The sequence below is a fragment of the Accipiter gentilis genome, chromosome 14 (assembly GCF_929443795.1).
Source record: "Accipiter gentilis chromosome 14, bAccGen1.1, whole genome shotgun sequence".
Lineage (NCBI taxonomy): Eukaryota > Metazoa > Chordata > Aves > Accipitriformes > Accipitridae > Astur > Astur gentilis.
Window position 1 is genome coordinate 16,959,709 of NC_064893.1, and position 13,128 is coordinate 16,972,836.

General features: G+C 40.8%; 1 protein-coding gene across 4 annotated transcripts in view; it reads right to left on the reverse strand.

Annotated features, from left to right (window-relative positions):
- The window catches only part of RALGAPB (Ral GTPase activating protein non-catalytic subunit beta), a 64,717-nt gene that overhangs the window by 12,327 nt on the left and 39,262 nt on the right, over window positions 1–13,128 (reverse strand). For all 4 annotated transcript variants that reach the window (XM_049816209.1, XM_049816208.1, XM_049816211.1 and 1 more), the window contains 7 exons: window positions 11,241–11,423; window positions 8,067–8,218; window positions 6,204–6,391; window positions 3,963–4,069; window positions 2,169–2,321; window positions 1,325–1,534; window positions 202–360 (listed from right to left, as the gene is read on the reverse strand). In XM_049816209.1, the coding sequence (XP_049672166.1) occupies window positions 202–360; window positions 1,325–1,534; window positions 2,169–2,321; window positions 3,963–4,069; window positions 6,204–6,391; window positions 8,067–8,218; window positions 11,241–11,423 (1,152 nt within the window). The remainder of the gene's footprint in view (window positions 1–201; window positions 361–1,324; window positions 1,535–2,168; window positions 2,322–3,962; window positions 4,070–6,203; window positions 6,392–8,066; window positions 8,219–11,240; window positions 11,424–13,128) is intronic.

Here is a 13,128-nt window from a genome sequence, read left to right on the forward strand (position 1 = left end):
TATAGCTATTTGGCAAGCCTAGAACCCCTGACTTTCTACATGGACACTACTTCCTGCTTCCCAGCATCCTCTGTAAACAAAAAGCCTAGAACCCCCGGTTCTGATACTCCACTCTAGTCATTAGCAATGATGCTTTATTCACTTGAGGATTACTAGAAACAAGACAATATAAGCTAGTTGGCACTCTACACTTCCACTTACCTCCTGGCTTGTTTTCTGGCCTGCCTTCATGTAGAAAATGAAAACAGTATCAAAAGGACGACATGGTAGTAAATCCAAGTAGCCAAGGTCATCAAAAAAACCAGGAAGAGCAGAGTCAAGTGCAATCAGGTGAGGAGGAAGACGACTGTTAGCAGGTTCCTATCCAATAGACAGAGTTTAACAGCTTAAAAAAAAAAATCTTTCCTAACTGAAAAGGTCTTTATGGTTTCAGTAACAATCCATTAAAAAATAAAAAGACAATTTCCCTTTTCTCCTAAGTGCAAAATCATACACAAATTTCTGATGCAATATAATCCTGTTACTGTAAATGAGTAACAGCAAGCATAATAGTTTGACAATTTGCTGCATTCTACTCTCCTCATTAAATAGAAAGGGTATTTTGCCAGCAAAATGGACATAACGTTTTGCTCAAAAAGAGTGCTAGCTACTACAACAAAAGCAGCAGATACTTTCAAAATATCACAACTATACACAGTCACATGTGTAGTTTTATATTTATTAACTTATACACTAATAATATGTAAAATACTAAGCACTTTTAGACACTGTTTTTGCAAAAGCTCCATTGTCTACTTTTGTCAATGGTTTTCTGGAAGGAAATGCAACAAATAAAAGGCAGAATTTCAAATTAAGAATATGGATCATCTCTATAAACTCTTGTTAACCTTAAAAAGAAAGCTCTATAACCTATATGTACTCCCAGGTGTTCATATACGATTAGACCACTTCAGCACAATCATCTCTGGAGCAGAGCTTGTAAGGCAGTCATTTCAGAAACTCTTAAAATACCACCCCAAAACCTAATTCAAGATGGGGAAATGATTTCAAGTATGAACACATGAATATGATAGCTGATGTACCCACTGCAAAAATAAAGATACAGCTACCTTTTCAGAGCATGTTCAGCTTGAGGCATAGCCTTTCACAACCCTGCTCTCAATCCTGGAAGACTGGAAACCATCATTTTATTTGTTTAGACTAGAGCTTAACAGTAGTTGGAATTACACAGAAAATCTTCCACTAACAAAACAGTTTTCTTTTGCCAAGCCAGACCATACAGGTACTGAGGGCATTTGCACAACACTAAGAAGTATTAGGTCACCTTCAGTGCCTCTAGTGAGAGAAACCCAAAGTGAGAGAGGAACAGGCGTGCTGTCTGGAACTCCTGTGCCGGTGGTGGGGGCTTACACTCCGTGATCGGATCGGGAAAGCTCTTCTTCCGCCACTCCTCTTCACTTTTCTGATCTATGGAAGTCTCAAAAATAATCTGCTGGGCCATACCATTCCTCAGCTTCTCGTGTCGGTCTTCAAGCTGAAAAACATCGTATGAAATGCTGATTCCACCAAGATCACCAAGATCCACTAAGGAAACAGCTCCATCATTTAGGAAGGCTGTAAGTCACAGGTACAGCAGCAGCTGCACCACCACCACCAGGATGTTTACTAAAGCACTATCAACTTGCAGTGTTACAAAGTGAACAGCTAAACACCCTGTTTGCATGGGAGAGCTGTTGCAAATTTATGTATCCAGTACCAGCTACAGCTTCTCCCTTTCAAGTGAACAGAAACTAACACATTTGGCACTATGAAACTTTAAAATATTTTTTAGACATGTACCTCCCTCCTCCTCCGGGAAGTCTCAAAAAAGTCCCTTCCATTTCCCTAGCAGCAACAAAATGCAAGTTATTGCTTCCTAGCAATACCAGGATATTAGGATCTGTAATAAAACATGTTGCGCAGTGCCTCCCAAAAAACACATCCAAGGCATTATCATCTTCCTGGAGAAGTGTACAGATTTCATTAGTTTGCAGAGGTTATTATTCCATTAATATGAAATTAGTCAAGCTCAAGAGTAAGACTATTTACAGTAAGACATTAATGTACAATTCATGAACAGACAAAAAAACCCAAGAACAAAATTAAGTCAGAGACTAAGAGTTACTTACTTCCTCATTCACAATTTCATGTAAATCAGGAATGCTCAAGTCAGCTTTCACAAATGGGATCTTGTCCACTTCTTCAGGAAAAGGGCGGTGCTTCACACTGTATTTCAATCCAACATCATTTTTAGGAGCTGGTCGAGGTTCTGGTACAAAAGTCTGATAAAAAAGGGGGATAATTTTTACATTCAAGGCATTGTACCACTAGACAATACTTCATTATAATAGATGGAAAATGTTCCCTTCCCCCTCATGATCAGAAATACACTAATCCATTAGTGAGAGGTATCATTAAAAAAACATTCAGTAAGTACTTTAAACTAACAGATTTGTATTAAAAATGTGGCTGTAAATTTTAGGAGATACAGTTCTGCCCATTTTGGTGGCTGGAGTCCTGAAACCTATGAACCCTGCTTACCACCTAAGCCCTAAGCAGTTGCAAATCCCAGTAAAAGTGGCAAGCTTACATGGCAACATCTTATTTTCAATCCATTCTAACTGAATTGAGTGAAAGGTACCAACTATTTGAGAAGCCTCCATTTTAAACCTGCCGACTATGATGTTCATGACAAGTCCAGCTGAGAAGTCCTGAAGGAGAACAGCAGCAACGCTGTGGACCAGGAATGAAATGCACTGCCAGAGTATCAAAAGGGCTTGCATAATGTATGGTAATGCAACTTTGACATTGTTACTACATTATGTTCCAAACTGTTAGTATGTAATTCAAAACTTGAAGTTACCAATGAAAGCAACAAAAGATCTTAGGTGCAGGTTTGCAGGTGCATAAGGTCCAAGCAAGCAAGACCTTTAAATAAATTTATAAAGCAGCACTCAAGATGTATTTACTACCATTACACCTCAAAAGGGCAAAACTGTTACAAGTTACAGAATGCCTTTCAGTTTGAAAAGTTCCCTTAAAACTGGTAAGGAGGTCAGCAGCCAGGACATGACTTCTCTTTTGGTGTGGGAGGTAGCACACTTGGACTGACACTATTTAGTGAAATGGCTCAGCTTCAGTGACAGCAGAGCTCCAAAGGCATCATGAAGAGGGTCTTCCCAAAGGCTGCTTTGCAGAGACCAGATTCATCTAAATGTGAACATGACAGCTGAAACTGACAGGCCCTAATGTCAGCTACATTATTATTTCCTTTATTTTACTGAGGGGCACATGAAGAGTTTGAAGATTTGGAGAAGTTCGCAAACAGACAAATTTTGGTAACAGAAGGACATGCTCCACTAGACAACTGCAATAAGAAATTTTACTATAAAATGAGATTGGGGTATTTCTCCTCCACTGTTCCTCTCCAGAGCCATTCCAGAGTTCATCTAGATAATTATTGTTTTTTCCACAGCAGGTTTACAGCCATCTTTGCAACATTGGGCTTTGTAGCTTGAATAGCTGTTCTCTCTGCAGCATCTCATTCTACACCTCCAGACTTTGCTCTATCTGCTGCAAGGGCTTTGCCTGACATCCTAAAATCAGTAGCAACACTCATACCTACACACTAAATATGCCATCCACTGCCCCATCACCTTGGAAGATGGTTTCAGAAGAAAAAAAAAGAGAATGCCCCCTCCCCTTGAACAAGTCTAGAAGGCAACAGCACTTTCACAGCCTGTATTTAATATTAATCACAAGTTGTAAAGAGTCACCAGAGATGTGTCACATTACCTACAGCTAAAGGCCCCGTGGCTCAGCCTTAATGTATAATCACCAGCTCTGTGGGGCTGTCTCACATTAGTGGAATTTCTGCTGAACATCTCTAAGTTAAAGATTTCTTTACGGGCTTTGATAGAGACCTTTTGATTTGCTTTAGCTCCTCTTGGTAAAAGACAGAGTTGCTGGGCCCATGCAAATCTTCCAGATGTCCCACGGATCAAAACCGTGACAGAGGGGAAAGAGTCATCTGCAAAGCACATGGTTAAGAGAATAATATGTTGTCAGAAATTGCAAACAGTTCACCAGAAACACAGGCATAATGACAGACATTTTGTTCGCAAGATTAACTCCTCCCTGACCCTGAAGACAATTCCTGGCAAGAAGTGAGCAATCGTCCTCTCTGCAGCAGGAAGTACTAGTCTACTTTGTGGTCTGTTCAGTAGTTGCCAGCTCAGTTCCATCATTAAAAGTAAGTTTCATCCAAATTCATGCAGATCACTGTTCCTCTCCAAATTATTTCCAGGAAGTAAAAAAACATTGTCCAGCCACTGCCTGTTTAGGTAAGACAAATGACCATATAGAGAGACAGTTTCTATGACCTTCCGGAAAGGTCCCATACAAATAGCAGCAATAAGAACAGTGGAAGGACAGGAGATAATGGTCAAAGTAAGACAGGGGAAGATTCTGACTTCAGATCATGGAAAGTTTTTCACCACAAGGAACAGGGACACAGAGAAGCTGTCCTCACAGGTTTTCAAGACCTACTTGGACAACGTCAGGTTGCATTGTCCTGGTCTGAATTCAGTATTGACCTTGTTTAGATCAGGAGGGTAGACAGCAGATTCCTAAGGTGCCTTTCAACTTGCACAATGATAGTTTTAACATTGCAGGGATTTCAGTCTTCCTTTGAGACTTAAAAGGCCACTGATATTAGCCACCTTAGAAGACAAATCATCATACCTCTACAGCTTTTCTTTTTAAAATTATTTATCTTTTGTGCATATAAACCACAAATTGACACCATCAGGTAACTAGCAGATATATATTCCTTCCCCTGTATTTCATGGGAAGCACAAGGTGCAGCATAGCTACATAAGCACACATATAGACAAACCAAACCAGCTACCCACAGTCATGCACTCCAGTGATCTGCCTCAAAAGTGATTTGACATACTTGTGCATTACTGCAATTAATCTTGTAATTGAAAGGGGATTTGTAAGCAAGTTATGCACAGCAAGAAAAGCCAATCTAATTTGAGATTCTAATAGCTTTACAGGAGTCCTCAGTAATGCATTTAGCAGATGCAGAGGAAGGATGAGAACTGCTCAGCCATTCCAGCATGCTCTAATCCATTCTAGTCAGGAACACGCTTGCTCAAACACAGACTGCAGGTGGACGTGCAGCAATGGCTCCCAGCATCAGCACTTTCTGCAAGATCTCTTCAGTGATTCTCAATGAGGTTAGAGCACTCTGGACCGCAACTCAAAACAACAACTTCTTAGCCAGCTCATGAAGTTCTGTGCAATCTCTGTTTTCAAGACTAGTATCTAGACTCCATTCTGTCCATAGATGAAGAAAATATATCTGTTGCAGAGCAGCAGATCTAACATACATTAGTCTTAAACTGAAGTAGCATATAAGAGAATTTTCATCTATTCTGTTAGGTAATGCCATGATACATGAAGACTTATAGGGGGATCAGTTATACAGTTCAAAGCTTCATGTAATTTAATACCAGATTTTTTTAATACAAATTCTTGTTGGTCAAAGCATATGAGGCTGAAACTAGGCAGATTCAGCTGTGAAAGCCAATACCCTGTGACAGATCTCATTTACAGTAGGTGTCATTGATAGAACAGGATGGTACACGGGAAAGTCATAACAGCTCCTAAGCAACTAAAACCTATCTGAGCCGAAAGCACCCACAGAAACATTTAGTAACAGGAGACCTAAAGCAAGCAAAAGCAACTGCGTAAGCATAAAGGTGTCACATCAACCGTCACATCAACATCTGTTGAACACTTATCACTATCAAGCCTCCTATACTCTATATTTTCATTCTTTCATGAACAAGGATGTTTTCAAAATCTAACGCTATTGCTTTTGTCCACCAGCAATAGTTTAGATGGCAGTCAGCTGCAAGTATCTGATCTAACTGGCTGAAAGACAGACAACTGCATGAACAATTTGGATGGGCTTGTGCATGTCATTAAAGTTATTCCCACCACTTCATCCCAGAACAACACTGTTCAATCACATGCCCACAGAACAGGTAAGCCCCTGAAATGTGAGAGACACACTTGATGAAGCACCTTTGTTTTGCAGCTCCATACAGAGAGTTTTAACCAGAGGAAGAAGGAAATGGGAAGTAGGAACTTACTCTGTTCATTCCCTAGAGGCTGTTCCAACATTGCCAGGATGACACTATTATCCAAAACGAAGTAACGGAAGCTATGCTTATTTATGGTAGGTAAACGAGAATATTTAATTAATGTGGTTTCATTCACCAAGCTGCAAGGAGAAGCAGGGCCACTGGGAGAAGGAAATGCTCCAAGTAACTGCATAATACTGCAAGTGAGGAAAAAAAATTAACAGTTATGAGAGATTAAGACAATGAACTGTTCCAGCCAAGCACAGACTCTCATTCATGTTTTTCATTTTTATCTTGACATAGCAGTTACCCTACTCTATCAGGGCAAGCCTGCCCTCTCCCATCAGCTTGTTTTAAAACGAACCAGTAACTTCAGAAAAACACATGAAAACCTACAAAAAAGGTACTCTGCCTACATAATGAGTTTCTTTATAACCTACGTTATAAAGATCTTAAGATGTGCTTTAAAGCACAAAAAACTTTATCCTTCCACAGCTTTTTTCATGTTCATTCTTATAAGAAGAATATGGATGATTGGAGATAATCATCCATATTTTAGCCCACTCATATCAACAAACAAGGCAGACATGGTAGATGCACTAGTTATTATTGTCTTTGGTTTCTTCGAGTACAGATTACATTAACTTAAAATCCTTTAAGACAGACCCAGGATCACACAAGCATAACTACCATAGATTGTAACCTTCCCTGGCAGAAAGCCTCTAGGTGTGGTCCAACAGTGCCCACCTCCTTGGAGCCACAGGCTTGGGAGGCTCCTAGAAGTAGTGCTTTAAACCATCTGAAGTTGTATAGGATCTGCCTAATACTATTAGAAATTGAAAATTTCTACAGCAGGAACCAGTGATGAGAGCCATCCAGTGTCAGACTGAAGATCACATGATCTAACTCAGGACTTTACTCTTAACACCACCAGCCAGACCAAAAGTAAGTTTATTGATCTCCTCCCCACGCTTCCACTTTACTCTGAGAACGGATAGTTTCATCTCTCTAAATGAAAAGAGGCACTTTTAGGCAACAAGAAAGGTTTGTGCACAAGTTCCAATGAGTAGTTGTTTTTAACCTTGAAAATTACAGTTGTTTTTACTAACAGTAAAGTTTATAACAATTTTACTGCAAAGCAGAGCAAAAAAGAATGCAGCTATTGCCTTTTGCAAAACGTATTTATCCCACCCATCCTCAGTCTGTCATGTCTACCATCATGCTGTTCATCCAGTAAAACAGTGCTTTTCAACTTCTCTGGAGCAAATCTCCATTTTCCTCTCTGTGCTTCCGCTCACCAACCCACACATTATCAGTTACTGCATTTCCAGCAGAACCTCTCAAATACATTAAGCAAGCCCAATGCTGAATGACATCCCATCCCACACCATTTTACATCTCCTGCATGTGCCCTTCCCTGCTGTGTCAGTGTCTATCAGTTTCCCAATCAGTGCAAGGATGGCATATCTTGTCAGGCTGAGGAGAAGAAGGGGGAATGGAAAGACAGGATCACTGGGTCGAGTGGGAGATAGAGGGATCTGCTGGCTGCAGAGAGGACTGGCTGAGAACAGAACACCAGGGGCTGCAGGAGGGCTTGGGTTTTGCTCTCCAAGGAAGAGAACAGACAGGAAGGGAAGACAGCAATCACAGGGATCTTTTTTCTGTTGAACACCTGTAACGGGAGGGAGAAGACAGCTAAGGCAGAGCACAGGACAACCCTGCCCAAAGGGCAAAACAGAGGGAGCTTCTGGCTGACTTTTCAAATGCTCTTGCTACATCACAGAAATCTCACCAGCTAGGAGAGACTCCTAATCAAAACACACTCAGACAAGGCAATACCAAACAGTAAACATGCTCTGACAAGTTACATACCATGTTAGTGTAGCTTCAGCAGCATCCTTCACTCTCATGGATGCAGGGTTAGGCTCCTTATCTCCTTTGTACTTGACCTCTTGTTCACTGTTTTTGGATTTACTTCCCGAAATGCCCAGCTCCACAATCTCCAGTACCTCTTTTAAGCAATCCTAAAACACAAGAGGAACCACCTTAAAGCAGAAGCACTCCAATAAATGTCTCCACGACCTCAGTGAAACAGTAATATACCATCACTTAAAATAAAATACTGCTGGTATATGAGCTCAGAAATAAAGACAGAATAATCTTCTAACAGACAGTGTTGGAATACGATCACATTGCTATAGGAATGATGTTTTCTCCACCTATAGATGTCTACTTATGTTTGTATTCTAATGGTACAAAGTGCTCTAAATGAATATATAAACACAATATATTCCATTACATATGTACAAAATTGCCAAGAGGACTACTAAGAGTGCAACTGAAAAATGTAAACATATTTAAAGAGATAATAAATGCATTTCTGAGACCCTCTGCAGAACTTTTAATTAAGTTCTAAGCCCATTAAGAATGAACTTTTCTGGAAAATTGCAAGAAATCCTTTTCCAAATCTTTCAATTGTCAACAGCTTTCATAAGTAAAATATATCATGGTATCTAATTCATCAAGAGAACAATATTCTAAAAGCACACAGCAAAGCTTCAACAAATCTATTGCAGGAGAGGCCAACACTCAGTAGAACTGCAGGGTATGACTCACAAGTATTGTTTGTTACAAAATCATTTGCTGAAAATACTTGGATTGCTACAACAAAGGTTCAAATCCCATGGCTTGAGCTATAGAGTAACAAGGAAAGCATTCTCATGAATAAATAACTGGCTAAAGTCTGAACGCAAGTCAGCGGTCAGTTTTTACCAAGGACCAGGCAGGCTTCTATGCCTTGGCCTGTGTCCTTCCTTATATTCATAATGATGTAGAAGAAGAGGTGATGAGGAAGACTGAAGTTGTCTGACAGAGCAAAGTTAACCAGGGTCAAGATGCAAAGAATAGCCATGAAGAGTTACAGGAGGAGTTTACAGCATTGGCTAGTAAAATAACAGGTGAAATTCAAAGCAAATAAGGTGAGGCACCTGGAAAATTACAATTCTAATTCTTGCAAATACAAAGGTTCCCATTTGACTACGATGACTCAGGAATGAGCTACTAAGTGTCCAGTTTATACGGCACACAGTAGCTAACAATAACATGATATGCAGTGATGTTTTGGGTTTGTGTGGCAGGGTTTGGTAGTGGGGGAGGGGCTGCAGGGGTGGCTCCTGTGAGAAGCTTCTAGAAGCTCCCCCAGCTCCAAGTCAGACCTGCCACTGGCCAAGGCTGAGCCCATCAGGGATGGTGGTAGTGCATCTGGGAGAACAGATTTAAGAAGGGGAACCTGCAGCAGGGGAGGATTGGAATGTGAGGAAACCCCTGTGCAGATACCAAGGTCAGTGAAGGAGGGGGAGGAGGTGTGCCAGAGGAGGGGATGCCCCCGAAGCCTGTGGTGAGACAGTAGGCTGTCCCCCTGCAGCCCATGGAGATGAGCAGGGGAGCAGATGCCCACCTGCAGGCCGTGGAGGAGCCCACGCCAGAGCAGTCTGTTCATGAAGGACTGTGGCCCATGGGAAGGACCAATGCCAGAGCAGTTCACGAAGAACTGCAACCTGTGGGAAGGACCCATGCCAGAGAAATTCATGGAGAACTGTCTCCCGTGAGAGGCACCCCACGGTGGAGCAGGGGACAAGTGAGGAGTCTTCCCCCTGAGGAGGAAGGAGTGGCAGAGACATGTGATGAACTGACCACAACCCCCACTCCCCATCCCCCTGTGCTGCTGGGGGGAGGAGGTAGAGAGAACCAGGAGTAGAGTTAAGCTGGGAAGGAGGGAGGGGTGGGAGAGGAAGGTGTTCTAAGGTTTGGGTTTACTTCTCATTATCCTTGTTTTGATTTGATTGGTAACAAATTAAATTGATTTTCGTTTTGGTTTTTTTTCCCAAGTCGCATCTGTTTTTTGCCTGTGACCATAAGTGGTGAGCAGTCCCTCCCTGTCCTTGTTTTGACCCACAAGCTTTTCATTCCCACAGCGGGTGGGGCGTGGGTGAGCAAGCAACCACATGGTGCTTTGTTGCCAGCTGAGCTTAAACCACAACAAGTGATAATTAAAATAAAAAGAGAACCTAATGTAAGGAAATACAGCATTATGCAACTGAAGAAACCCATGCTGTGCCATGACCAGGTAAACCATCCTCTCCTAGTCACCTGCTGCCATGCCATTATCTCAAAGTGCATGCAGAAAGCACCTTTATTTAAAAGTCCTCCTTGCGGGCTTTCAATTTTCATTTTTTTTTAAATATACATATTTTATATATGCTATCAAATATAATCAAAGTATAAAGATATACAAAATATACATTCTATAAAAATATATTAAAATACTATATAATATATATTAATATACATTCTATATAAAAATATAGAAAGATCACCAAGCTGCCTCTGCAAGGAGACCAACAATGAAAATACGCACTCAATTTTTTTTATCTTTTTTTTAAAAACAGCAGGACAGAAGGCTGTTGGAAACATGCATCTTGCATTTCCTGTTCTTTTCAAGCTTCCCAAGCAAATTCTGTCTTGGATTGACCTGTACCTTGCTCAGTTTCTAGAAAACTGGTTTCTTGGTGAAACAAACTATTATTATCAAAATATTATCATCAAGGGAATTCCATTAAGTCTAGAAGATGCTTTAGTCAGGTAAGAGCTGAGAAATGAGAAGAAATGAGAAGAGACATGGCTTTTAGTGAAGTTTATCTGCAGCAGGTAGCTATACTTTATATATACCATTAATTCCCATATTTCTCTTTTCAGTTTCTATTTTTTCAGGTTTTCTTTTCTTCTCTCTTTTTCCAGTTTCACAAAGCAAGAAAGATCAAGACATTCTTAGAAAGATGAAAGGTGATTTTAAGGCCAAAAATGTTCTTGGTGAATTAAGAGCAGAAATCAAAATTCAAAACTACTTTGCACAGAAAGTGGTTTTGAAATTCCTAGTATAGTTTTGAAAACTAAAAAAACCACATCAAAGTATCAAGAACAGGCAGGTCAGGCACGAAAGGCATTACAATTTGGAGTACTCAAAATATATGCACCAGAGACTCTTACCTTCTCATCCAGCATGTCAGGGTGCTCAGTGAGCCAGACGCAGAGGCACTGGAAAGCTGCAACTATCATGGAGTGAAGGTCACGGGAGTGGAGCGGGGCTGGGCGGCTGCACTGGTACACTATGTAGCTGCACACTGAACTAATAGCTCTCTTCCGATCAGAGGAATCGACCACGACTTTCACCTGCATAAAGCAAGCAGGAGAGGATGACAATTCCTCCAAAAAAAAAAATCTTTTGGAAGAGAAATAGTTTTTAAAAGCATTTTGAAATGCAGTTTTAAGAAACAGGAATAAATGGTTGAGCTCTTTTATGATCACAGCTTAAAAGCTCTGGGTAAAAATATTTAACAGTAATGCATATTGAAACTTAAAGGAAAGAAATGCTGCACTGAGGTGCCACCACATTACATAGTTTGGTTTCCAAGAGCAAGAGTGGTACCAATATGGTCTGGTAAGAAATTAACTGCAAGCTGAATAAATTAGTATTTTAAACTTATCTTCAGCAAATACCTCTCTCCTTCAGCCGTAACAACCCATTCGGTATCTCTGAGAACCCACTCACTGCCAAGCCTCCCTTCCACAGGGCTTCATTCTGCTCACATGACTTTCTACTAGGCATATTTTTTTCAGCAGAGTAACTTTCACCAGTGAAAAAGGGACAGAAACCCCATCCTCAAACAAGCAGATTGGAAAAAAAAAACCAACATAAACCCTCCGCCAAAACTTACTGAAAAACGCCCTCAGCTTCTCTCCCAGCTCAGGGCTTCAGGGAGCAAGGCTCCAGACCAGAGGGTTAGTGAAGAGCCTTGTACACTGAGGCACAAGGATCTACATTATAAAACTAACTGAAAAACTGAATTTGTCTTTTCTTCCCAACCTGTGACTTGGTACAGGAACAGTCAGTTAAAGCTGGATTTTTCTGCTCTGTAGCATTTGACCATGCCATATAAAGCTTTACTCATTAAGGTGCACACTTATCCAAGCAGGAAGGTGAATGGTCTTGCTGGTGACACCACCAGAGCCAAGCAGTTGTACTGCACAAAGAGGGGTGGGGATGGTGGGGTGGGACAATTCAGAGCCCTAGGATGAAGGCAGCATTCCCTTCAGAAGCATAAGATCTACAGCAAATAGTCTCCTTAAGATGAGCTTATGAAAAGCAGGCTGGTGAATGAGTATTCCTGCAGGAAACAGGATTTTTGAATTTACCAAGTGCCACTAATAACCTGGTGCTGAACAGACACAAGACAGAGCACCCCCTAACCTGAGAAGGACTTTGGGAACTGTCACCTCCAAAGGCACAAGCAGAATCAGTTCTACACTCCGCTGTTCTGCAGTAAGAGGTGATCTCTTTCTACCCTCTTAGTTATGAAAGGGAAAGAGATCCAAGATACCCTAGAGGAAAAATTACTTCAGTTGCATGAGAATTATACAAAGATTACAATATTTAATATAAACCTGGTTAGGCATTTGAAATCTATATTTGAAATATTTAATAGTATTTTTTCACATTCCCATTTCATTGCAAGCCAAGAAAAAAAACCAGTATCCTGGCTTAACCACACAGGCTGCAGGAACCTCTGGTTCTGTATGACACTCTAAGACCCAATAACCATACATTAATTCATTGCAGAACACTTTCAAATGCATCCTTCAGCTCATGTTGCTGCAGTAATAAAATAAGCACCCAGTCCAACATGGCTCAGTGCTGACTCCACACTCTAAAAAAAAAAATAAAATAAATGCGTGAGACACGTATTCCAAAGAGATCTGTCGAGTTCCCAGAGGAATATAACAGGAAATGCTGAATTGCCACACCAGGTCATCATGGCTGCTGTAAATACACTAGATTTCTGCTTAATAAATGTCATGAAGTCCAGCTTGGGGACAA